Source organism: Pteropus medius, unplaced genomic scaffold (assembly GCF_902729225.1).
Source record: "Pteropus medius unplaced genomic scaffold, Ma_sr-lr_union100, whole genome shotgun sequence".
Taxonomy (NCBI): Eukaryota; Metazoa; Chordata; class Mammalia; order Chiroptera; family Pteropodidae; genus Pteropus; species Pteropus medius.
This window is the reverse complement of record NW_024344197.1, coordinates 325,007-351,321: the sequence shown is the minus strand read 5'-3', so window position 1 is coordinate 351,321 and position 26,315 is coordinate 325,007. Positions and strand designations below refer to the sequence as shown.

The following is a 26,315-nucleotide window of genomic DNA, read 5'->3' as shown; positions in this document are numbered from 1 at the left end:
TTAGACCAATCAGCATTTGAATCCTAATTTTGCCAGGTAATTGCTGTGTGACTCTCTGAGCCTTTCTTTATCTCTCAAATTCAAATAATAATAAAAAATCTTGCAGAATCATAAGAATTAAATTATGTAATGAATAGAAAGTACCTGGCACATAGTAAGTGCTTAATAAATGATAGCCATTTTTAGTGTCTTCACTCATAGATTCCTCTTTCGATGTTCTATACTAAGGAAATAACCTGAAATATGAAAAAAGTGTTTATTGATGTACAACTCATAATACTGAAAAACAGGAAATAATCTAAATGTTCAACCATAGAAGAATGGCTAAGGAAACTATAGTAGGAGAAAATATTAAGCAACCATTAAAACCGATGATTGCAAAGTATTCTCATCACTATAGGAAAATACTCATGTTAAATAAAGCAATGAAAGCAGGAAACAAAAGTCATATATAATGTATGTGCTCAACTATGTGAAAAAGAACAATAAAATATTATTAAAAGAAAACACTCCAAAATATTGTTTTACTATTTCTTTTTCTGTATCTTCCAATTCAACAATGAGCTTTCATGTTTTAATAATTAAACAAAATTAAAATAACTTTGTTTAAAAACATGCAGCTTCATATTTCCCTCAGTGATACTTCTCTTCAGCATAGTGGCAGAATGGTGACCAGGAACACCCTCTCCCCAGCCGAGACCTTCTCACTCCAGCTGGGCCTGAGCTGCTCATGGGCAAACACAGTAGGTGCATCCCAGCCTGGCTACCAGACTTCTTCAGATAGTTTACAGCCAGGTCACCTCATAGAAATGCTCCAAATAATTTTTCATCAGTTGGTTCTCTCATGGAGTCAGGCCACCTACCCTGCAGCCTATATAATGGTAGCTCTATATTCTTGATTTCTTGAGCAAAAGTGAGCACCCGTGGACATTAGGGCTATCTCCAGGTTTCTAGCTTGGAGGTTCAGTTAACAGACAGAAGTTAGATATGCTGAGTCCCTGGCAGAACATGCATCTACAGGGCCCATGCGCTGTATCCACAGTACTTATTTGACCAAGAGAGACATCCAGCTAAAATTACCAATCCCTCCAGGTGACAAAGGATTGACTGACCAGAGATCCAGCATCCAAGAACTGAAATAACTCCTTACATTGCCTCATCTCGTGAACTGCATGTGATTAGCAAAACAATTTACTCACTCCAGAAATCACAGAGTAAGAGAAGATCAGGGAAGGAGAAAAAGAAGAAGGTTGCCTTTTCCCTGCAATGAAATATGCATAACTCAAGCATAAATGAGGATCAAAATTTTGTCAGTGTGGCAAAAAATGCTTGAGATGTAAGATCAGGAAATGATTTGTGCAGCTTATTAATAATTTAATCCTGTTGCAGAAATGTTGCAAAAATCAGACCGGCAAGAAACCAAGCAGCAATCGGAGAGTTGGAGAACTAAGGTTTATTATGCCGGTGGTCCCAGAAGAGCTAGTGCTCTAAAGATCTGGGCTCCGAGCTTAGTGGCAGCTTTGCTTTTATAGAGCTTAGTTGGCATGGGCCGATTGGTTAATTTGTCCTTAGGTGGTTACAGAGCATGAGAGTTGCTATGGGTTACAGGCAGTTACATTTGTCATTTAAACAGAACAAGCGAAAGGGAGGATGAGTCTTTAGTTAATTTCGAGGTCACCCTGCCCTGCGGTCTATGCGGTAAGCATATCTACAGAAGCAGAACAAAGAGCTGATTATAAGGTTAGCCTTTTGAGTGAAAATTCTTCTTCAATCCTGGTCTCTAGAATTATCATCATGAGTGAGCAATACCCTTGCCCACAGGCACAGGCCTAGAGCCAAAGAGATATGTGGGAATGGACAGCATGGCATAACTATGCCTCTGCCTCAGGAGTTTTCACATAAAATGGCACCAGAGTTCTTTCTCTGCTAGCAGACGGTGGCAGCAGAGGCATGTTGCAGCCATGGCCAAGATTAAGGCTCGAGACCTTGGTAGCAAGAAGGAGGAGCTGCTGAAACAGCTGGATGACCTAAAGGTAGAGCTGTCCCAGCTGCGTGTCACCAAAGTGACAGGTGGTGCGGCTTCCAAGCTCTCCAAGATCCAAGTTGTTCGCAAATCCATCACCTGTGTTCTCACCATCATTAACCAAACGCAGAAAGAGAACCTCTGGAAATTCTATAAGGGCAAGAAGTACAAGCCCCTGGATCTGCAGCCCAAGAAAACACGTGCCATGCACCGCAGGCTCAACAGCATGAAGAGAATCTGAAGACCAAGAAGCAGCAGCGAAAGGAGTGGCTATACCCACTGTGGAAATATGTGGTCAAGGCCTGAGCACTGTGGAATCAATAAAGCACAAAGTGGCTGGAAAAAAAAAACAAAAAAAAAGATGGCACCAGAGTGATTGTCAGCAATTGGCTTGTTGGACATGCCCACATGAGGGTGGGGCATGGCAGTGAATGCTTCTCACTCCAGGTGCAAAAGGAAAGCAAACATTTCCCGGGCATTTCTCATCTTCCCTACAGTGTCTTCTTCAACTTTCATATATCTCTTTGTTTATCTTCTCCCCTCCCTTTCCAGCATATTCTTCCCCCCTGGATTGCACTGTGCTGTTTCCTGCTAAGGGCTCAGCTAGATAAGAGGTTAACTAATAAAAATATGTAGTGTGTACAGAGCCCTTGCAGTGATAGTCACTGTAACTAAAGGATTCTTTAGAGAAAAAAAAAATCAAAAAAACTTTTCTCCATTTTGAAAGATTATACTGTTAACATTTTTGTCTAATCCATTTCATTTTTTACTCTGTGTATAACTTTCGAATATAGCTGAGATGACACTGAATGAATGATTATGAAACCTGCTCTACTTTCATTTAACAAGAATTTTCCCCCAAATTACTAGAGACCCACAGGAAGAATCATTTTTTAAGATACATATAGTATTCCACTGAGAAGATGGACCCCAATTTACTTAACTCCTTCTTTATTGCCATACAATAGTCCCCCCCTTATCCATGGTTTTAGTTACCAGTGGTCAACCATGGTCCGAAAATATTACATGAAAAATTTCAGGAATAAACAATTCCTAAGTTTGCAGTTTCCCATCGTTCTAAGTAGCATGATGAAATCTCGTGAGTTCTGCTCCTTCCCACCCAGGATGTGAATCATCCCTTTTCCAATATGTCCACTCTGTAGACGCTTCCCACCCATTAGTCACGTAGTAGCCGTCTTGGTTATCAGGTGGACCATTGTCCTATAGCAGTGCTCGTATTCAAGTCGCCCTTATTTTTACTTAATGATGGCCCCAAAGCACAAGACTAGTGATGGCCCCAAATCATAAAATAGTGAAATTTTATGATTTCTCTTTGGCAGTTCATATATGCCAAAGAGAAATCATAAAATGCTTCCTTTAAGTGAAAAAGTGAGTACAATACAATAAGGTATTCTGAGAGAAACCATGTAGTTGTGGCCAAGTGGTTGAGGCAATGGACTAGATATTTGGAGAGAAACAGAGAGACCTTTTATCACAGGATATGTAATAAATATTCTATTTTCTTATTTGTTATTGTTGTTAATCTCTTACTGTGCATAATTTATAAATGAAACTTTATCATAAATGAGAATATAAAGGAAAAAAACAGTATATATAGAGTTCCGTATTATCTGTGATTTTGGGCGTCCACTGGGGGTCTTGGAATATATCCCCCCCTGTGGATGAGTGGAGACGACCGTAATTCCTCTTAAGGGAGGAATTGTCTGAACTTAGAAACGTGATTTTAAGTACTAGAAGAATAATAGCTAGCATGTATTGAATATTGACTAAATGCTAAATATTATTCTAAATGTTCTATAGTTACTAACTCATTTGGCCCTCACAGCAAATCTTATAGGAAACATATGTACTACTGATTTCATTGCCATTTTGTAAGTAAGGAAACAGGTATAGGGATGGTGAGTAGCTTGCTGAAGCTCCTGGCTAGGAAATGGCAGAGCAGAACATGTGAATCCATGCACTTTGGCTCTTTGGCTCCAGAACTTGGGATCTGAACCATCAAGTTCTGAATAAATGATAAGCAAAGGGCTGAAATCTGAGCTAGAGTCACAGTTCGGAGTTCAGAGATAAGGGCAGAAATGCTCAGCACCAGACAAGGAAAGAAATTTACCGTTGAAGCAGAAGGTGGGTGAAGAGAAAGAATGGAGGGGAGGAGAGAAGAGTCAAAGAATGATGTGGGAAAGACCAAGAGAAGAGCTCCCCCATGGTGGGGAGCTTAAAATAGGACTTTGGAGAGCAGAAATGTCTACACTGGGTTTTCAACAACAGCTTTATTGAGGTATAATTGACAAACTGTACATATTTAAAGTATATTATCTGATTAGTTGAAACCATCATCCCAGTCAAGACAGTGAACAAATCCATTACCCCCAAAGTGTCCTCATATCAGTTTATAATCCCCCAAACCCCCTGTCTACCCAGGCAACCACCGATCTTAGTCACTACAGATTAGTTTGCATTTTCTAGAATTTCATGTAAATGAAATATGTACTATTTTTCTGTCCGGTGTCTTTCACTCAGTGTAATTATTTTAAGGTTCACTCATGTTTTAGTGTGTGTCAACAGTTTACTCCTTTTCATTTCTGAGAAGCATTCCATTGTATCAGTATATCAAATGTGTTTATCCATTCACCTGTTGATGGACATTTAGGTTGCTTCCAGTTTGTGGCTATCACAAATAAAGCTGCTCTGAACAGTCCTGTTTGTCTCAGTATGGAAGAGGCGCTTTCGTTCCCCTAGGATTGGCTGGGTTATATTCTAGGTTTATGTTTAACTTTTTAAGAAGTTATTTTCCAGAATTTTTGTAGCAGAAATGTATGAGATTTCTCATTCCTCCACATCTTTGCTAACACTTGTATCATCAGTCGTTTTAATTTTTAACATTCTAAAGAAACGTAGAAGTATTTCATTGCGCTTTTAATTAGTATTTCTCTGATAACAAATTATATTGAACATCTTTTCATGGACTTATTTATCACACATGTATCTTCCTTGATGAAGTGCCCATTAAAATATTTCCCTGCTTTTCTTATTGAATTTAATTATTCATTTTTGAGTTATTTATATATTTGGACACATTTATATATTGTGTCCATTTATATATTGTATCAGATATGTCATCTGCAGATATTTACTTCGAGTCTGTGGCTTGACTTTTCATTCTTTTAACAGTGTCTTTTGAAGTAAAATTTCTTAAATTCAGTGGAGTCCAATTTATTTATTTATTTATTCTATTATGGACCGTGTTTTTGGTGTCATAGCTAAAAAAGTCTTTTCCTAACTTAAGGTCACAAAGATATTACCTTATCTTTTCTTCTTTTATACTTCTAGGTATTACATTTAGATCTATAATCCATTTTGAGTTCATTTTTGCACACGGGGCAAGTATGGATCACTGATCATATTTTGCATACGGATACCAAACATTTCAGCACCGTTTGCTGAATAACCTTCTTCTGTTGAATCGCCATTGTACTTTTGTCAAAATCATTTGACCATGTATATGTGAGTCTATCTCTGAACTCTATTCTGTTTCATTGTCCCATATAACTATCTTTATACCAATATCAGAATGTCTGGATTACTATATTTTAGAATACATCTTGAAGTATAAGTCTTCAAACTTTGTTCTTATTCTTGAAATTGTTTTGGCTACTCTAGGTCCTTTGCATTTCCATATGCATGTTAGAATCATCTTGTCAATTTCTACCCCAAAAAAAAGCCTCTTGAAATTTTGATTGATAGTGTGTTGTTGAATCCACAGATCAGTTTGGGGAAACTTGGCACTTTAAAAATATTGAATCTTCCAATCCACAAAATTGGTGTCTATCTCTCCAAAAGAATTTGAATTTTTGAAATGTTATTTGGTGTGTGCAAACTTCAGTACCCAGTTCTTCAGTAAAGTCATACAGTTACAACTATATGCTTATAAATGCTTATAAATGGGGTTTATATGTGTATGTGTTTGGAAACTGTTGAAAGGGCTGAGTTTCATGTTTTGATCAACATAGTAAGGGCCAAAGCAACATGTGTGAAACCAAGAACATAGGGCTAGGGAAGGGTGAGTCCCTAAGAATTGGTAGAAATTTGACAGTGGACCTCCACAGGCAGTAAAACTGATGTTATTATGTTATGTTAATATGTTATGGAAAGATATTCCTGAAATTTCGGGGCCCAAAGCACTTCTGGTGATCACAGACTGAAAAGCCCTGCCAGGAAAAAGAAAGGCCCCTCACCCTCCCACCTTAGTTATGGCCCAATCCTACCAGAGGAATAAAGGAAAAAGGTCAGCCTTAGCACTTTAAAAAAATCTGTTCACCAACACCCCCCGCACACACCCATGACGTGAGGCTTGCTATTGGATTGCAATTCATTTTCCTAGCAACTAATGACAAGGGTGCACTCAGCCACCCTATAATCGTTTGAAAGGTCACTATGAGTTAGAGAAGTGTTTTTCGTTCTCTGTATTTCTTCCTTTCCTCATTTTTTTCCTTCTTTTTAAATTTCAGCCCCCTTTCGATAAATTGATAAATGTAAGTCTTTCTTACGTCTCCCTAACCACCCTCCCTCCGAGATTCTGCTATGCCCTCTAGAATGGGCTCCTCTCACTTCTCACTTACCATCCAAAGTTGAGGCATTCGCTTGAAAGATCACCCATCTCTACTTGCCTCTTAACCTTTAGAAAAGACTGTTGACTTCTGAGAGTTGCTAAATCTTTCCCTGTCTGTACTGTTTTATGGGGCCAGTCTCAATCCCACAATTTCTCAATCAGCCAGGGTAAAGTCTGGAACTGTCCTAAGGACAAGGATTCTATTTTATTTTCAGTAGTTCCTTTGCTAGCTAAGAAACTTTCTGCAGCTACAACCTTCCTTGTGTTCATTAGGATTTGAGTAACAGAATGACAAGATGCATCCTCCAGCTGGGACTTGGAATCTAATCTTAACAGAGGAGTGAAGTGAGCATATAAACTACATCCTCCAAAAAGAGAACTATCTTAGCTTATTTTCATGATCCCTTCCTTCTAGGAATGATTTGGTTACTTGCAAAGGGAAAGCATTCTTCTTGCCCTGAGCCTTGTACAGAATAGCATTCCTTTAGAACAAGGGCCCTGGTATTCCCTCAAAGTCCTCCCAGGATCTTGTTCAGGAGGAACTGATAACTAACCTACAGAATCAGGAAGTTGCAGCTTGACTATATTTCCTTTTTATACAAGGATTGCTCTTTGGAGCAGTGGCGAGCCAATCTATTTAGAGCTAACTGTTTAAGAAGCAAAGTGGGAGAAAAGAAAAGAAACTCTAATCAACACATTGTCTAAAGGAAGGAAAATACTTAAGACAGTTTTTTGCTCACCAGAGAATTCAGGTTATTTTAGAATTCTCTCAGATTTAAAATGTGAAGAACTTTTGACAAGTTAGCCAAAAGGATAGCCTGGTGTGACAACACCAAGTGATAATTTAGTCAAAATGGTTGTGGATTTTTTTTTGTTTTGTTTTGTTTTTGTAGGGTTGTTGTTGTTTTCTGCCATTCTGCTTAAAAGCTCATGGTTGTTACTCAAAGGAAACCAGTTCTAAGGAGGTCGCAGTGGCCCTCAAACAGTCCCCACAAGAGCATCCTGGTTTTTTTCTAAGCAATTGTGGCAGTGTGCTATGTTGGACAGTTCTAGGTCTGGAAACAGGTTTATACAGGGAGAGTCTGGCTTGGCTGTGGCCCGGAACAGTCACCCCAGGCATCCTTATCCAATTTATCTGCACAAGGAAGAGGCAAAAGACGTAATTTCCTATTACGCTGTCAGACAGACGGCCTTCTCACTTGGCAAGCAGAGTGCTTAGCCTCATTCTTTCTCTCACTCTAGCTCCGCCTGCAGCCTAAACAGTATCAGCTCAATACTGGGCTGGGCAGAGTGGTTCAGAAGTTGAAAAATAAGACTGGCAACAACAGGCAAGGTGTTCAACTGTGTTTCCTGTCCAGAACCAAGATTGTTTAGACTGGAGTAATTCCATATGTGATGAAGCTACCAAAATATTATAAAATACATTGACAGATGAAGTGATAGTCTATCTGGGTTTTGCTTGAAAATAACCAGGTATGTGGGTGGGAAAGAGGAACAGGGGTGGGGGAGGGGTGAGGTCATAGATGAAACAGTGATCACTAGTTGATACTTGATAAAAGTGAGTGATGGGTATATGAGGGTAATATTCTTATAGGAAGGGTGTGTGGATCATACAAGCTAATGGATGTAAAGTACTGAACATATAATAAGTACTGAATAAATAGTAGCTATTATCCCCACTTTACACTTGAAGGTCAGAAATTAAGTAACTTGCCTGAGGTCACAATTCTAGGAAGCTGTAGAGCTAGGTCTCTACACATCTCTCTCAGTCAAAAGCCTATGCTCTCAGATACTCTCCTATTTAATATATACTGTACCAAGGGCCTAGCAGAGCACTGGCTTGGCACAAACTTCAATTAACCACTAGGCGACACCCACTGTATTAACTACTTTGTATCAGTTACTATATTTAATTATTATAACAGCCCTATGATATAAATACTACTAGTATAGCCATTTTATAAATGAGGGGACTAAAGGCATAGAGGATTTGAGCATTCTGCTCAAGAAAGAGGTCAGTAGGGGTGGAACCAGGAATGGGACCCTGGCACTCTGACTACAGAATCTGCCCTCCTAACTGTGGTGCCCTCTTCACCAAGTCAGTGCTAGCTCTGGGTTAGGCTGTGTGCAGAGCCATTTAAGGGGAGGGTAGATTATGGAGATGGCCCTGGTAGACCTTGGGCTGTCTTCGAAAACTACCAACAAAAACTGAGTTTACAATCAGCACTTATTCCCTTCTCAAAACTTTTCTTACCCCATCACTTAGGCAACTTTCCCTGACATTCTCCTCCTTGGATGTCTCTCCTTCCTCTGCCTTTTTTCAGTTTTCGTGCTTTTCTCCCAGTTGACTCTCCTTTCAAAGTTGCATTTGCTTAATCCTCCCTCCACTAAGAGCCCTGAGTGGACCCGAGCCTGGTTACAAAGTCAAATTTCTTAACGATTCATTCAGCAAGCATTTGAGTCACTGACACAGAACGAGGTGTTAGGGGTTACAGAGATGAAGGACCTGGCTCTCAAGGAGCTCACAGTCTACTGTCTGCAGACAGAGTTATTGAGTGCCTGCCATGTGCCAGGTCCTCTTGCAGGACTTTGGGATGGAGCATACATGAATGTAAAACAGGCAAGTTCCCTTGCATTCAAATTGACGAGTATAAGGTAGAGCTGAAATAAAGAAAGCGGGACATGAGATAGTGGCAGGTAAACTAGTAACTGAAATAAATTTTGATAGGTGCTGTTCCTATGGTGTTCGGAGCAAGAGCAAGGCACTCAGAAATACAAGGAAGTGATACCTGAATTGAATCCTAAAGCACAGGAAACCTTGTAAGGAAGATGCAGAGCCACAGGCAAAGGCCTGGAGTCATGCAACAAGGTGGTACATATGGGTGTTATGTTTGAAACCAAAAGTGTGAGCAAACAAAGATGAGACTTAAGCGAGGTTTTAGAAAGCCTTGTGTGTAGTTCTAAGGGGCCTGGACTTTATCCTGTTGGCCTGTATTTCCTAAACTTGCCTGATAAGAATCACCCAGGATGCTCGTTAAAAACTGTTTTCCAAGTTCTAAGCCAGGCCTGCTGCATCAGTCTTCAGAAGAAAGGCTTTGAATGAGCCCTTTTAACAAGCCCTCGGGTGTTTTTAATGAACAGACAAGTTTGGAAACAGCCCGGAGGTGACGTAGAGCAATGGGAACTACTTCTAGACCAGTTCTTACCTGAATTTGAGTATCCTCATCCCTCCCCTTGGAGAACTCATTGAACCTCCATGGAGTGTCTTTCAGTAGGGGTTGGTATGCTGACCTGGCCTTCGGACTTCCAGACTCGTGAACTAATAAGGCTGTGCATGACCTTTGCTACCAGAAGCATTGCTACAGATTAGTATATTTCTACAGGCAGAAATCAAACAACAGACATGGAAGAAAAGGAATATATTTTGTTTCTCCTTTTCACTGTTTTTTCTTCTCTATTAGAAGAACTTGTGTTTGCAGCATGCACAAGATGTAGGCGTACTGAACACCGCAATGATAAAAGTAGAGAGAGGCTGAATCCTAGAAGATGGGTTACAGTGGTGAATAGAAATTTTTATGGGTCGGAAAATGTAGGATTTTGGCACCTGTATTCAAACATGCTTTGATGAAGAGACAAACAATATCTCCTCCTCCTAGCATTCTCAGGAGTGCTGGCAAAAGCTTCCTCAGAGAGAGCGAGTGGTGAGTGATTTGATAATACAGATTCTATACATGCTACATGTAAGTGGTCTAGGGATTAGGTTTCATAATACCAAGCTAGGGTTGCTAAAGCTTCCCATGATGGAAAAATGCTCTCAATATTCAGTATCTTGGCTTCGAACTGTTCAGAAAAGATTAGTGAGAAATTCTATTGCAATTCATGGTTGATACAGAGAAAAGATGGGAGGAGGAGAGAGGAAAGAGAGAGACAATGCCAAAAAATGAAAACTCATTTTAGCTCTTCTATTAAAGCCAGATGTATTTTAGGCCCTGTTTCTAGGCAACTGCATAATGGTAATATTCTCAAATCCTTTCTTTTTAAAGACCCACAACTGTCAGAGTAAGTAAAGGTCAGAAGGTAATTATAAAATAATAAGGATGACATATGAGAGGCAGGATCACTCCAGCATTACTTGGGAAGCAGTGACATTTTGCATTCATTTTCAGAAACTCTTAAGATCTTCCTTGGGGCACTTAGCTATGGCCCTTTGGCAAGACTGACACAATCAAACTTGATCATGACATTGACATTTAATCTAACCATTCTATCATCACACCTCTCAAATCATCCACTGGGGATTGATGATGCTCCAGTGTGCATAACCTTCCACTGGTTGTTGAGGTAGAATCAATGAAGAATTTTCTAACTGGAAATTGCCTTTAAAGAGCAGTCCAACAGGCTCAATATACAGATAAGGAAACTGAACCCAGAGGCAGGAGGGGAAAACAAGGAGAGAAGGAAACTAAAATCTATGAAGTATGTGGATGTGCCTACTTTAGGTTCTCTGAAGGTGGAGAGGTCTTCTACCTAGTGTTGACTTTGTTATTGTGTGTGTGACCCTGGGACAAAGAAGGAAATTAACATTTACTGAGTTGCTTAAGTACTTTGCTAGGCCCTTTTTTACCATTCAATTTTCACAATAATTATATATAGGGCTTTTAGGTATCATTCCTGTAAGGAAGAAGTCAGGGCTTACAATGGTTGTCTTCCTGGCTCCCCCATTTAATGCGTATTTGACCTCAAAGGTTTAGTCCTCACCTGCAAAATAATGATAATTTTCTGACCACACGCCTTGCAAGGTACTTTATAAGATTAAATGAGGTAGTTTATGTGAACACCTAGCACAGAAAGCCACACATGTATAAGTCAGAGCATCACACTGCTTTCATTAAAACCTTCTAGCGGCTTCCATCCCACAGGAGTAAAGCCAAGTCCTTGCTGTGGCCTACAGGGCCTGCACCATCTGGAGACTCCCCTTTTCCACTCATTGACCTTTCTGACCACTCTCCTAGTCCTCCCTGGCCCGTCTGCTCCGTAGGCCCTGTCTACCCTGAGATGATTTCCACCACAGAGGACACTTTAAAATTGTAGCTCCTTACTCTCCCAGCTCAACACCAATATCCCTCCTTTCTGCTTTATTACTCTCCAAAGCACTTATCACTGTTTAAAATACACTGTATTTTCATGTGTTTTCTATTTTCCCCAACTGAAAAGGAAGCTGTGAGAACAGGGATTTAATTGCTTTAGTGCTTGCTGAATCCCCAGCACTGAGGTATTCGATGAATATTCATTAAATGAATAAATGGATATTATCTTCCTTCCTTCCTTCTTCTTCCAAGTTCACACATCTTATTAGATCGGAAGTCTCTGCTCTTCCAAAACATAAAAAAGACAAGAAAAAAAATTTAGCCAAAAGTAATTATGAAATGTATTAAAGGGCTCTAAGACAACTCTTTGTCACACTATAACTCCTTTCTGAGTTTGGCATATATAAGACTTTATATGTTTACTTTTTTCCCCTCAGTGTTCACATGGTTTGTCCCTCTATCATGAAGGCACCCACGTCCCGCTTTCCAACATTTTAGTATAAGCATCTATTGACTAGTGTGTATCAGGTGCCACGCTCTGGGCAACATAATACACAAGGTGTGTTTATGGCTTAGTAGCAGCAACACCAACAGCCATTCTCAATACACTCTAATATGGTAAATGCAATACACTCTAATATGGTAAATGCAAAAATGAAACTATATCCTGGGGAGGCCTAGAAAGGTGACATTTAGTGCCAGCTAGGAGTCAGGAAAGTCTTCCGAGAGACATATAAAAGAGCATCAAGAGTTAGCCTGGCCCCGAAGGGGCAGGAGGGTGCTCCAGGAATCAGTCTAAGCAAATGCAGAGTTATGAAACTATATGATATTTGCAGGGGACTGCAGGGGTTCTGTGTGACAACAGCATAACATAAGAGGCTCAGGGTCTCTTATGTACTATATGAAGGGGCTTGTACTTCAATTGTGGAATGTGAAATGATCCCCTTTGTTACTAAATTGATCATTCTAATAGAAGGTGGTTTTAATCCAGGCTTATTAAAAGTTTCTTAGGTCTATTAAAGCAAGACCTGGTGAGATCTTGGATGATGCACCTGGCCCTATTCACGTGGTGACCAGAGAGAATACATACCCCTCAGAAACCTATTGAGCCTAGAGCTCACCTTAGAACCAAGCAGACAGCCTAGATGGGCTAGGTGATCTACTGCAATCCACAGACAACCTAGTTTTACCCCAGGTCTGGCCTGCCTCCTAAGACCAGACAATCTCTTAGCAGATGAATCTATTCTGAGGTTCCCTAAAAATCAAATTCACTGAAAGAGACCCATGTTGACATTTCAGAGGTTTCTGAGTATAATGAAAGTCTTAATAAGTAGGGCTCAATTGACCCACTTCACAGGGATTCTTTAAACCAGATATTATTGCAAGGTGGCAGCGTGCTATGGCTGTTTTATTCACCCCATGTATTAAAAACAAAGTAAAACAACTTAAAAATCCTTGTGCAAACGTAACAATTATATTTCACAGACAAATTTGGGTCCTACCTTCTCTTGAAAAAATAATCTGAAAATATCGGCCTGCCAGTTTGGCAACAGCTGGCTGGAATGACACAGCAGCAGCTGCCACCCTCCCGTCCTCCTCTGCCCCCTCGAGGGGACATGATCTCATTTGTCAGACCCTACATGGGACCTTGCAGGTGACCCCCGAGCCTTCAGAAACTGACCCTAAACATTCCTAGATGTCTCCTCCTTCCTCAAAATCTCCAGTCTGGGTTTATCAGGTCACCAAATTGAAAAGCTCTCTCAAGTCCTAACGAGTCCTACTAATAAACTCTCCTGCAAGTTTCTTGGTGCTAGTATTTGGTTGAACGGGAAGACAACTTGGAAAAGGAGGATGTAATAGGCACTACACTACACAAAGGGGAGGACAGAGACAAAGGTAGGGTCAGGTGAGGAGTAGGGGTAGGCAGGCAGCCACGGAGAATCAGAGGACCTGAAGGAGCTGGGTCAACATAAAAAGGAAAGATATAAAAAAGGGCTCAACGGGACAGAGGAGGAGCTAGAATAGAATTAAAGTCTTTGCAGGACCTGTGAGTGCCAAGGGATAGGAAGGGATTCTTCTTTTCAAGCCTCATGGACAAACGTTTAAAAGAAAAACATTAATAGCCATGCCCTTTTAAGTTTTATTACTAATTAGAAGTTAACATGCTTGGGAGTTTTGAATGAGGTGTTAAGTGCAAAGTATGTTAACTTGTTATGAGCTTTTTCCAGTTCAAAATTAATGCCCCTACAAAAAAATAAGACTAATGGAATGTTTCACCCAGATGGTTTGGCTCTTTGATATCTACAAACATTTTGAAAACACTTAAAATATTTTCAACTTTTCTGTGCAGTTGCATTAGGTGATGACTGTTGGCTTACTTATTTCCTGTTTAGTTTTTCCTTTGCTCTCTCTCCAAACAACTTTTGGTTTGGAAGGTTATAGTCCACCCACAAAATTAGACTTATGTCAATAAAAAAGTTGTGTAATAATGGAGACACAAGTGCCAACAGGTGGTTTCATAATCTAATGCCTTGTGATAAGTTCTGTCATCCTGACACTCAGCATGAATTCTGAGCTTGATGATGGCTATTTTGAGGTATGCACATTAAGCACATCAAGATGAGGCTCTGACCTCCAAAGGATGGGGTTTCACTGGGCCTGAGGAAGAGCTCCAAGACTACATGATTACTGCATGAATGTGACCAGCCATAGGCTGAGAACTAGTGCAACAGTTGGACAAATGTTTTAGTCCCAGGTGGAAGAAGATAAAAAACGAAAGTCAGCTTCCTAGGACCACCCTCTCTTTGTCCTCTACAATAAAAGATGCCTCCCTCCATACCCTAAGGTGTGATCACTCATCAGTGCACCCCAGGACACACAAGTAGAAAGAAGCTGGTAGAGGTGGATGCCAAGTAAAAGTATGTCCACTTCACTGCCCCATACATGAATGCTTTGTTTAGTAAATCTGGCAGAATTCTTAAAAGAAATATTTTGGCTCCCTCAAGAGTTCGACTGTCTGGCAAAAGAAATAGATTAAAAAACACTTGAAAGTTTGTCTCCTCATTGCCATGACAAGAATTATAACCCAAGACTTTAACCTCAGAAGCTCCTTTCTGCTTTTGTTTGGTTTAGCAGACTCATTTAATATAATTGTACTTGTTTTTAATCCGAAACTCTAACTTGAGATTTTCTCCTCTGACTCCAGCTATTTTACCCTAAAAACCTTTCAGGGCACAGTGGTGGAAAAGGAGATTTTTTCATAGGAGCTTCATTCAACAAATTCAACCAATACTGAATAAACACCTCATATGTGCCAGATACTCCACAAGGAATTTGGAATATAACAATGCATGAGATTGAAATTAAAAAAAAAAAAAAAAAGATATGGAATTACTTTTGATTCCGTAATTCAAATCTGATCTTAGGTAGACCATATCCCTTGACATCACTATATACACGAGAATCTTATTGGCAATTTCATTTGGTGATATAGGACACAGCTCAAAACTGAGCAAGCAGCCAGAGCATGTACCTCCCCATAACAGAATTATGTTAAATGGAACCCTTCTAGGATTATTACATTTTCCCCAAAGTGTTTTAGCTTCTGTTCAAATAATGGTTTATCTATTGTGCAAGATATATCCAACAATCAAAAAATTAGACTGTACTGTCAAGAAATGTGTAAAAAAATATTTTTTGAGCATGATTTAAAAAAGTATATTTAAACTCTTACGTATGCCTCAATTTAGTGAGTGCAGAGTAAGCTGATCATGGTAGAGTACTTTTATCCCTTTCAAAACAGGTTTCTATACAGCAATTTGTTTTGGAGTATTACAAGGAACTGGGTGGTTTTAAACAATTGATGTTGCTCTAAAAAGTAAACAATTCATATTTCTGTTCCAGCAATAGGTAATTTCCCTTCTTTTAGTTCACTGAAAGTATCACTCCTTTTTTTTTCATTCACTAAAAAGGCAACAAGTTATTTCCGGCCCCCACACACAGCTGTACTCTGGTACTTGCTTCCTCTTGTAGTTATCATAGCCTAGAAATTTTCAACTCATAATCACTCCTTGAGGATTTAACATGTGATTATCAATGGAATTTTCTTCTAACATAAAATATAATAAAGCACTTCCATTCTTAGTGCATTCATCAGATGGGCAGTTAGGCTTTAAATTAATCCTTTTATACACCTGCTTTTAAAAAATAATATTCTAAATGTAAAAGTCAAAGAATCAAGTCTCAGTTTCACTTCATACATCACAAGAATTCTACCTATGCTTTAATACCTAAGGTCTAGATTTTGTCAGGAAGCAACAACCAACAATTGCATAGTGCTTTGAAGTTAAAAGTGTTCACACACATCTTTTAAACAATTATAAAACTTTGTCCAGTGGATATTACTATATGGGTGAGAGAACAGTTTGGTTGAGGTGTGGGTATAATTATCTCCACTTAACAGGTAATTAACCAGAGGCTGACCAGGGTTGTGATACTGCAAGATAGAACATACATGAGGAGGCATCACAGCCAGGCCTCAAGCAGTCATAATTTTTTATAAATTATAAAGAACTCTCAAATATATAGTATGTGTCAAAGCTTTATTTAACTCATTAACAAGGGAACCAACAGAAAGACAAAGTTGGTTCAAAGTACATGAGAAACACACACAGTGAGAAAAAAGAATGCTGTAGTTAAGACTATATAGATATAAAACGGGATAATGCCCTACAAGGCAAGAAAACCATAACTCTTGCACTTGCCATTTCTACCGAACAGAAATCCTTTGCAACTTATCAATCATCTTCTAAGTTTACACCTAACTTTAGAGGGACTGAGTCCTACTCAATAAATAGTAAGTCAAAGTTACCTCCTCTGGAGCAGCAAATTTTTACTATAAAGGGCCAAATAGCAAATATTTCAGGCGTTATAGGCCATTTGGTCTCTCACATGACCACTCAACTCTGCTGCTGTAGCTTGAAAGCAGCCACAGGCAGTAAGTAATGAAGAAACATGACTGTGTTCTCGTAAAACTTTATTTATATAAAGCAGGTGGTAGACTAGCTTTGACCCACAGGACATAACTTGCCAACTCCCCAGACCTAAAACATCAGATGATCCTTAGGTGAGATAATCCTCCAAGCACAACTTTGAAGAGACCCACAATAACCTTTTTATTTCCAAGTTTCATATAATTTTTTAAACAGTCCCTAGGTCTTCAAACAACAAATCCCATGCTTCTCGCCAACCCCACCACCACCACCCCTTCTAAGAGTTTACTTTGCTATCTGAGACGCATTCAGTCTTTGGACTTCAATTAAAAACAAATTAAGACTCCATAAAAGAGAACATTAAAACGAAACTACTAAGAGTGTTTCTCGATATTTCTGTCTTTGGCTTATGGGTTTGAGAAAATATTCTGTGACCTACCTATCCCTTTTCCACTACCTTGAGGAATCTTCATCAGGACCAATGGGAAGCCCTATGCTGAGGAGAAATCACAGAGGGCTATCAGAAATACATAATGCCAGATCCTTTCACGATGACGAAGCACCCTTTTGGAGGCATGGTCATGGCAGTGTCCCATGATTCGAGGGGATGGAGTCCATGTACCACCCATAGGATGTCAGCACTCAGATATCAAGGACCAACAATCTGCAAGATCTAAGACCAGAAGGAGGACCTGCATTCAGCTCACTGAAAAACTTTCATCTAAGATACATTTTTTAAAAATGACAAATTGAACATAGTTTTTTTAAATATAGTAGAAATTACTTGATCTCTCAGGAAAACATTTTTATGTATCCTGACTCCTGTTAGGGTGGAGTTAAGATGTAGGCTCAGAATATAGGCCTATATTGAGCCTATCTCATGTAGTCTTATCCATAACAGATGACTGCCACAGAGCAAAATGTTAAAAGCATATTCCTTACAAGACCAGGTTTTAATTAATTCAAATATGAACTGTAGGTTAAACGCCATGATAAACACTGTAGTTACAAAGTTGAACACAACCCAGTCCTCACTCTTAATAAGCTTAATCTATCAAGGAGAAATGTAGTGAATGCCAACTGTGCTTTATGTAATATCATATAACGCACATGTCGCAAATGCTATAAAGGGCAATCTGAGGCAAAGTACTGGGACAGACGAGAGAGTGATAAAGACTACTGGGGTAAATCAAGCTGAATGTTAATGATTTCAGAAACAGCTAGTAGACAGAGGGAGCCAGAAAGGCACAATGGCTCTGCTTAATTTTATATTATTATCAAGTCTAAAAATTAAATGACAAATAATACATCCAGATAAGATAAACAAATGGGAATCAAAAAGAAAAAGAACTAAGACGTTGATTAGACAATTTATTACTAACACCTTTTGCAGCAGTAATGCCTCTCTGTAAAGATCTTTCCCGTCAACTTCTCTCCTGAGTTGCTTCTGGTAGATTTAAACTATCTCTTAACTCCCAGTTTCTGTTCTGTTACAGCCACATTTATTTGTGTCTGCAAGTGATCATGCCTTCCTCCTTCCAGCTGGTTTTCTAATGTTTCAGTTTCTAGAAACATATAAACAGAAAAAAAATCTGATAAAAATGTTATGTGATGTGTTGACACATTAAAAGAACCCTGTTGTTGCTTAACCAAGATCTTATTTCTATTTTTAAATATTTCTCTAATAGGAGACAAAGTTTATACGTAATGTTTGAATGTCTTTGAATGGTTTACACTTAGAATAAAGTTTCATATACTATTTTTTTTTTTTTTGAAATATACATACAACACGTAATTTCTATATTTTAATTTATAAAGTGGTTATCTTATAAATAAGAGAGCCATCTAACAAATTCTGATCCAAATTGTGGTTTACTATAAAATTTCGGGTACTTTCAGGGAAAACACAATTAAAAGAGTTGTAAAAAGGAAGAAAAAGAAAACATGGGAAAACATAATGAATCTAAGATTTCCTTAGAAAACAATCTTTCAAATGACATGTAATTGTTCTAATAAATGCTGAATGACCACTATAGAAATAACATGGATTACCATCTGATACTTAATAGTCATAAAGAAAACAAGAAAACTGTCCTTTAAGATGAAAATTAGATAATATTTTCACAGTGAAAGTTAGGCAAAAGATTTTGGAAATTCTTAGACTGGTTCACCTAAAAAACTAATCCAGCAGTTATGAATGATTTATGTAATTACAGGTTGATTTTATCTGTGAAAACCATATACAGTATAAAATATTAGCACATAACCAACAATTATATACTTTATCAAAAAAAGATGCTTTTCTTGAAGGCAAAATGACAGAGAAACGTAAATTAAAATTACATAACATTGAAAGGGAGCCCACCATTATTGCCTGATTTAAATCAAGTGTCAAGAAGAAAACTGTTGGAAGTTACAGAATAAAACAAATGAACCATCATCATAATAAAAAAGATATGAAAATCAAAACGCAAGAGTAATCTATCTCCTTAAAAAGTTTAGAAAACTGTTAAAAGGCCAATTTTCAAAGGTAATAATGTGCCACTAAGCTAACCTGAAAATTATGGTTACTGTGGTAGTTTTAAAACATGTCTGCAAATTCTGACACCCCTCGTATCAAATGATGGGCCAGGCTTAGTTCCTCACTTCTAAATGAAAAAGTCAGAAGTGATATTGTGTGACTTCCATGACTAGGTCATTAAAAGGATATGGTTTCTGCCTGACATGCAAGCTTTCTCAGGGTGCTGGCTCTTAGAACCCAGCTACCACATTGTGAGAAAACCCAGGTCACATGGAGAGGGCCGCATGAGGGTGTTCCAGTCAAAAGCTTCTGATAGACCCTCAGTTGACGCCAGCATCAATACGCCAGTACATGACAGAACCATCAGTTTTCAGATAACTGCTGTAACTGGCCTTTAAGTCTTGTAGCTCAGGCCCCAGACACTGTGGAGTGGTGATGACCCATCTCTGCTCTGCACTCTTTGAACTCTTGACCCATAGAAACTGTCTGAGACAATAAAAGATTATTGTTTCAAGCCACTAAATTTTAGGGTAATTTGTTTTTCAGCAACAGATAACTAATACTGTTACCTAGAATGTACACCCTATTAAACATCAAAGAATTTGTTTTTCAAACTTAAAAAAGAATCTTTATACAAACCGATTATAGGATATATCCTCCACTTAAGTTTAGTAGGTTTTATTTAAGTAATAACATTAAACTTCAATCAATATGAACTTTTCTAACTTGAAATCTGAGACAATTAGACTCTAAATTTTAGAGTGTTTAAACTGAATGTCATCATTAAAGTTGTGGAAAAGAGAGTGTAGGTAACCTACGAAAGTATACAGGAGAATATTAATGCTAATTACGAGAACAAATTGTTTTAAAGTAAAGTAAAGCACCCTCCACATAAAAAGCACTTGAGAGCTATTAAATGTCAAATGAATATCAGAAGCCCTAAATTCTCCCCAATCACTTTTTACATATTAATTAGTTTAAAAGTATTCTATTTGGCAAATTGGTCAGTTTAGTTCAAGCAAATTATTTGTGCATTCATATATTTTATCTTTTCCTAATAAAAGGAGAGCTCCCTGAGGGCATTCCTTATCTCATTCATCTCTGCATTCCCCAATGAACATAACACAAAGTTGTAGGTCAAATACTTTAAGTCTTAATAAATATTTGTGCAAATGATCAAACTTTATAGATGTACCTGAAGCTAACTCAAGGGTCTCACAGTTCACTTTTTCTTTTTTCTAATTTGTTCTGCCCTTCCCCACGATTAGGCCAAGCTAGTTGATGTTTTATTATACTTCCGAGAGCATACTTCGTACCCTTTGTTATCATTTACCAATTTATTCAGAGTAAAAATAAAGATACAAATGTTTGCCATGAGTACTGGTCTTCCGCGATGCTCAAGCCATTCCCTCATCTCCGGGACTATGCTCGCTGCCAAGTTTGCTGCACATCATGCAGCTCTGTTCTTGTGGGGGGGAAGGGGATGGCACTCTCGCCCAGCTGTGCAATGCGGAAGACTGTGTTCATTTCCTTCTGCAGCGCAGGACAGAGAACACCTAATCTGTAAGATTTCCATTCTGTTACAGGCAGAGGTTTATATATTAGCATTATTTTTAAAAGTTACAAAGACAAACCATTCTGCCTAAGATAGAAATTATTAAATAAAGATATTTAATTTTTTATTCCTCCAGTTTAGTCAGAACTGAGACCAAACTTCTTTGAGTGTTATATTGCCTGTGCTCACATTTATACTTTTCACTGAATAAAATTATGAAATAATTATTTGTAAGGTAGTAACTTTGAAATTAAGCAGTTCAAAAGAAATTTTTTTTCCATAAGCATTCACATTTAATAACTACTATAAATTAAGATATTCATACTCTGTCAATCTGAACATATAATTTGTATTAACAAAATGTGGTTCCAGTATAGATTTTCTAATTCACTGCATGGTCCTAGATAAGCCATTCTGGATCTGTGCCTTCACCTACATATTATACGGATAATAAAACCTTTTTTAATCTACATTATAGGCAAATAGGCATTAAGATTTATGTGAAAACATTTTGCTAAAGTTGCTAAACAAACATACGGTAAAACATATAATGTTTTATCATATTAACTATTTTCTAATATTTAATTTGCTTTTTATAATTTAACAAAAATAAAGATTGCATACTTTCAGACCTACAAAATTCATTAGCTATACAAGGTGGATTAAGTAGTAAAGCTAGTCATAATAGTAAACCCATTCATATATATTCTCAATTACATTAAGAAATAATAATTATAAAAATAGGTAAAATTTTGTGAAAATATTCCTATTTACTCTGCCTTAGGAGTTCTTGCCCACATCAATGGACTGTCTGACATCGGCCATGGCATCAGGTACTTGAACAGTCATATTGTCCATAAATTTTGTCAGACAGATTTGGCAGCCCAACCGAGATCTGTATAAAAAAAGAGGGAGGTACGGTTTAGTATTAAGTATATAATATTCACAAAATAATGCAGTTGTTTAGTACATTTTCTTATCCAAAGCATTTAGGAATTTATTTACCTTTTAAATTTCCATTAAGTAGAAAAAGATACATTCAGTTCTTAGTTAGAGGGCAAAAAAATGTAAACATGAAAAAAAAGCCTAGTGAGCCAAAACTTCATTTTAGTCCTTAGTTTCTATCACTAACTGTTTCACCAGAACTACTGCTTTTTTGGTGAAAGGGCTGACAAACAATGAAATAATCGAAAGCACAACAGTGGAGAAAAGAACTGAAGTTTTAGCAATGGCAAGAAAATGATTAATCAATTCCCAGATAATTATAACCATGCAGATTTTTTAAAAAGCCACACTTTTAAAATTCTTTAAATAAAAAAAATTTGGAATATAGATGTCATCAATTATCAGATGCCTATCTTCCTTCACATTTTTAACATCTCTAAAATCAAGATACATCTTAAAATAAACTGCATCATAAAATCACTGAAGGTAGCAGTCATATTAGAGCTGCAAACTTGGTTACAATATTCATATAGATGTCTCTTCAAATGAGTTATGAGAAGTTAATACTACATGTATTGAATTTAACTACCAGTCAAAATAAGTCCAAAGAGATTACAAAACAAAAAATTAAGAATACAGAAACACAGCAGCATGTAAATTTGATATTTATAAATATAATTCTATTTTCTATTTTTTTCAGAATTACCAATCTTATTTATATTTTCCTTTTTTAACAGTCATGTATAAATATATGTCTAGGTAATTCAAAATAGCTCTTTCCCTATGCACAAAAAAGGTTAGGTGATAACTTTGTGCCATATTTTGATTAGCAGTGCTTTTTTCTTAGTGGCACATAAAAATAACTGTCAGTCTTACCATCAAATTGTCTTCAATCTGATGGAATGTAATATGAAGATCTTGACTTCATTAACGTATTTATCGAGGATTTACTAAGCATAAAGGCACAGTACTAAATGTTCAGTGGGGGTACAAAAGATAGCAACTTATTTCAATCCTTTTGAACACCTCTTACATGCTGGGCACCAGGGATGCAATAAGGAGAAGAAGCAGTGGGTTAGAGCCTTAGAGCCAAAAAAAGCAGTGGTCCAGAATCCAGCCTGAACATGGTGTGTTCATAGGCAACTTTCTTAACCCCTACCCCACCAATACTACTTTCCTAACCTCATCCTAGGGATGTATAATAAGCAGGTTCCTCAATGGACTGCTGTTAAGAATTAGTTGCTAATATCAGTATTAAGGAGATATGAGACACATTCTCAGACAATGAATATGTGAGCTTATGACAAATGTCACAGAGAGAGAAAGCCAAAAGGTCTAAGGAGAAAGCACTTCTGTCCAGGGGACGTGGTATTTAGATAGGCACTAAACAGTGGTTAGAATTGACTATTTAATAAAAGATAAAGGAGAAAGGCATTTGAGGCAAAAGTAATATGATTTAAGACATGTTTGAGGCAATATGGCTTTTAGCTTGGCTGCTGTGCTAGATGGGCTAGGAAGATGGCCAGGCCACAGACAGCTCTGAACACCAATGAAGGAGTTCAGGTTTTAATTGGAGAGCAATAAGGAACCACTGGGAAGTTTCTGAGTAAGGGAGTAAGTATAATCATGGGAAATATTGATTGATAATAGAAAAAAAAAATCCTCTCCCACCAATGGCTCCTATTTGTTGAATTAGAAACAGCCTTGACAATATTCAAATATGCATTAAGCTCTGTCTGTAACATAGAAAATGAGGCAAGCCAATTTAGACCAATTCATTAGCACTGTGGTGAGCCCTAGAGACAGTTGGTTATTCTTGGTGTCCATATAAAGGTAAGTAGAATAATGCTAGTCTTCAAGAAATTTTTACTTTACTAAGAGAAACAGATAGAAAAAGGTGTCAGTGAAACAGGGCAGATTACAGTAAGTGTAGAAACAGAAGAACAAAAAGTGTTATGGGAACATGAAGAGGGGTGGCACTGAGAGCCTCTGCGGGCTCTATGACCCTAGAAGACAAGGAACTGGCACTCTGTGGCTGTTTTCTCACTCTCTCACTTCTCTACCTCCTTAAGATCTCTGGCTTTAAGGTCTACCCAGTGTATAAAGTATCTTACACCTCTAGAGAAGGAGGCAGACAGCAACTCTTCCTTGACCTCACTATTTGTCCCATGAAATTCTGACACGTGTGCAAACCTTGAAGATATTTTCTCCAGTCCCCCTTGTCATATATACCTGACAATGGAAATATACTAGATGTTCTGTTTACTTTACTTTTAAGGTTTGTTTTCAATTCATAGAAACAGCTTGAAATAGTAAAAAAGAAAAAAAAAAATCCAAGGCTTTGGGGCCAAACATAGATGATTCAATCAGGAATCTGTCATTCTGTAGCTGTGTATCCTTGAGCAAATTTCTAATAATTAAACCTTGTTTTCCTACCTACAAAATAGTAATAATACTGCCTAACAGTTACAGTTAGAAATCATCTTTGTTAAGTGCTTATGCATTATAGTATCTGACATATCAATTTACATGATTATAGTTATAATGTTAACAACTCTTATTTAATAAATGCTTTCTCCACCAGGCACAGCTCTAAAAGCCTCACACAAAAGCCCTATGAAGTAGCTACTATCATCATCCTCATCTTACAAATATAGAAACTGAGGCCTCTGGTAGATTATCCATGGCAACTGGTGGCAGCAAGCAGTAACGATCATCAAATATAGATTCACAGACAATTCCTGAGTATCTCCTTCTACCAACGATTAATTCCACAAATAGTCGGTGATGTCCTATTGTAAATCAGGCACTGGAGATACAATGATAGAATAAGACATGGTCTCTGCTCTAAATAACCAGTACAATAAGTGCCTTATGAGCCCATGTACCAACAATCCATCAATAATAAAGGTTAAGAAAACTCTGTAATAAACATTAAAATGATGTTTTATCTTAAAAGTTAAAGATATTTTTATAGCATTTAACTTTAAAATAAATGTAGGAACTGAAAGACTGAATGTCCTTGTTTCTCTCTTCTTTCTTTGGAACTGCATGGTACCCTAGAAATAGGAGTTTACATGAAATTATTACCTTTGAACAAAATTATTTTCATTCCAAATATGTCAAATTGTTTTATAAATGCTACCTGTGAAAAGCATTAACCTCTTTCCCTACAAAGCATTTCTACTAAGTCTGTATCCTTAAGAATACCAGTTATAAAACGGCATAAAAGCTAGTCTTTGCTCTCTATTATCTTCTTCTAGAACTTCTGAATTTTATTATCAAAGTTCTTGGCTAGTTCACATTTACATTAAGTCTTTTGTATATTTTTACATTTGTGTATCTCTCTCTCTTTTTTTTTTACGCTCAGAAAAGTTACTTATGTATTAGTGGAACAGACAAGGCTCGAATAAATAACACATAAGACATCACAGAGACCCTCCCTGAAACCCATTCAGTTGCTGCTTCCCCTCCGCATGCCCATGGTGGTCTGAGCGGAGCCCTTTCCCAGCTCATAGGGTTAATTTCCTGGCTTTGAAAGTCTTCTCAGACTGAACTCCAGAGGGCACAGGGAGTCTGTTTCATTTGTGAACCCAGTGCCCTGTACAGGATATTCAGTGAGTACTGAACAAAGGTAAATAAGCCTCTTTGGACCTTAAACAACCATTTACTTTGTTCCTCCAACTCTGTGAAAAAACATATCTCTTCTAACTGTAGTTCTCTAATTTCCTTTTTCTTTTCACTTAGAATATTATCTGTTCCATGCACCTATAAATTTTACCTAAATAAAAGGGCAAGCAGTTAGCTATGATTTACCCCTCCCATTAGGAGGGAGACAATTCTCAGAACCAAATCAACAACCATTAAGTGTATTCTGTGTATTAATTATCTCTTATGAAAACAAGATGTTGATAGAGATAGTAGCACCTGAAGATGTGAGGGGGGACAGGCAGATGGCAGCCGTAATCTGCTTTGCTTGGGAGTCTAAGAAGATAATATTTTCCCAGTTGCTCTTCCCAGGGTATCAGTCTTACCTCCATCAAGAGGAACATGAACTACAAAAGGAATAAAATTATTCTTCACCTCTAAATAAATACCAATGACCTAAACATTTTGGTGAGGATAAGACAGTTTGTTTTTAGATAAGGCAGTTTATGTTAAGTGTCTAACTAAATTGTAGTTACATAATATACACAAACTAAAGCTATTATTATTTTTAATTTTTAAAAAATTTATTTTTCACTAGGATCACCAAATTACAATTAAACACCAAAGCCAACCTTACATAAGACCTCATTATCTTGTCCCTTGAAACAGTATATCATCTAGCTACTTTCCCTTACTCCAACCAAGACTAAATAATTTAAAAAAATAAGACATCGTCTGATATCATTTACTTTAGATCACCGGTCCCCAACCTTTTTGGCACTAGGGACTGGTGCTCGTATTAGAATCTAATGCCTGATGATCTGAGGTGGAGCTGAGGCAGTAATGCTAGCACTAGGGAGCAGCTGCAAATACAGATGAAGCTTCAGTGGCTCACCAGCGGCTCATCTCCTGCTG

At 37.7% G+C, this 26,315-nt stretch overlaps 1 protein-coding gene and 1 pseudogene across 3 annotated transcripts in view; one reads left to right on the top strand and one right to left on the bottom strand.

Annotated features, from left to right (window-relative positions):
• Positions 1-1,961: 1,961 nt before the first annotated feature.
• LOC120607117 (60S ribosomal protein L35-like) lies at positions 1,962-2,329 on the top strand (annotated as a pseudogene).
• Positions 2,330-4,299: 1,970 nt separating this feature from the next.
• The window catches only part of FDX1 (ferredoxin 1), a 38,116-nt gene continuing 16,100 nt past the window's right edge, over positions 4,300-26,315 (bottom strand). Inside the window, exons 4-5 of one of the 3 annotated variants that reach the window (XM_039868716.1) lie at positions 21,582-21,702; positions 4,300-12,025 (exon numbers count right to left, since the gene is read on the bottom strand). In XM_039868716.1, coding sequence (XP_039724650.1) covers positions 21,588-21,702 — 115 coding nt within the window. In that variant the 3' untranslated portion in view covers positions 4,300-12,025; positions 21,582-21,587. Of the gene's footprint in view, positions 12,026-16,327; positions 18,297-18,523; positions 20,830-21,581; positions 21,703-26,315 lie in introns of those variants that run through there. The other 2 variants (XM_039868713.1, XM_039868715.1) reach the window with 2 other exon arrangements.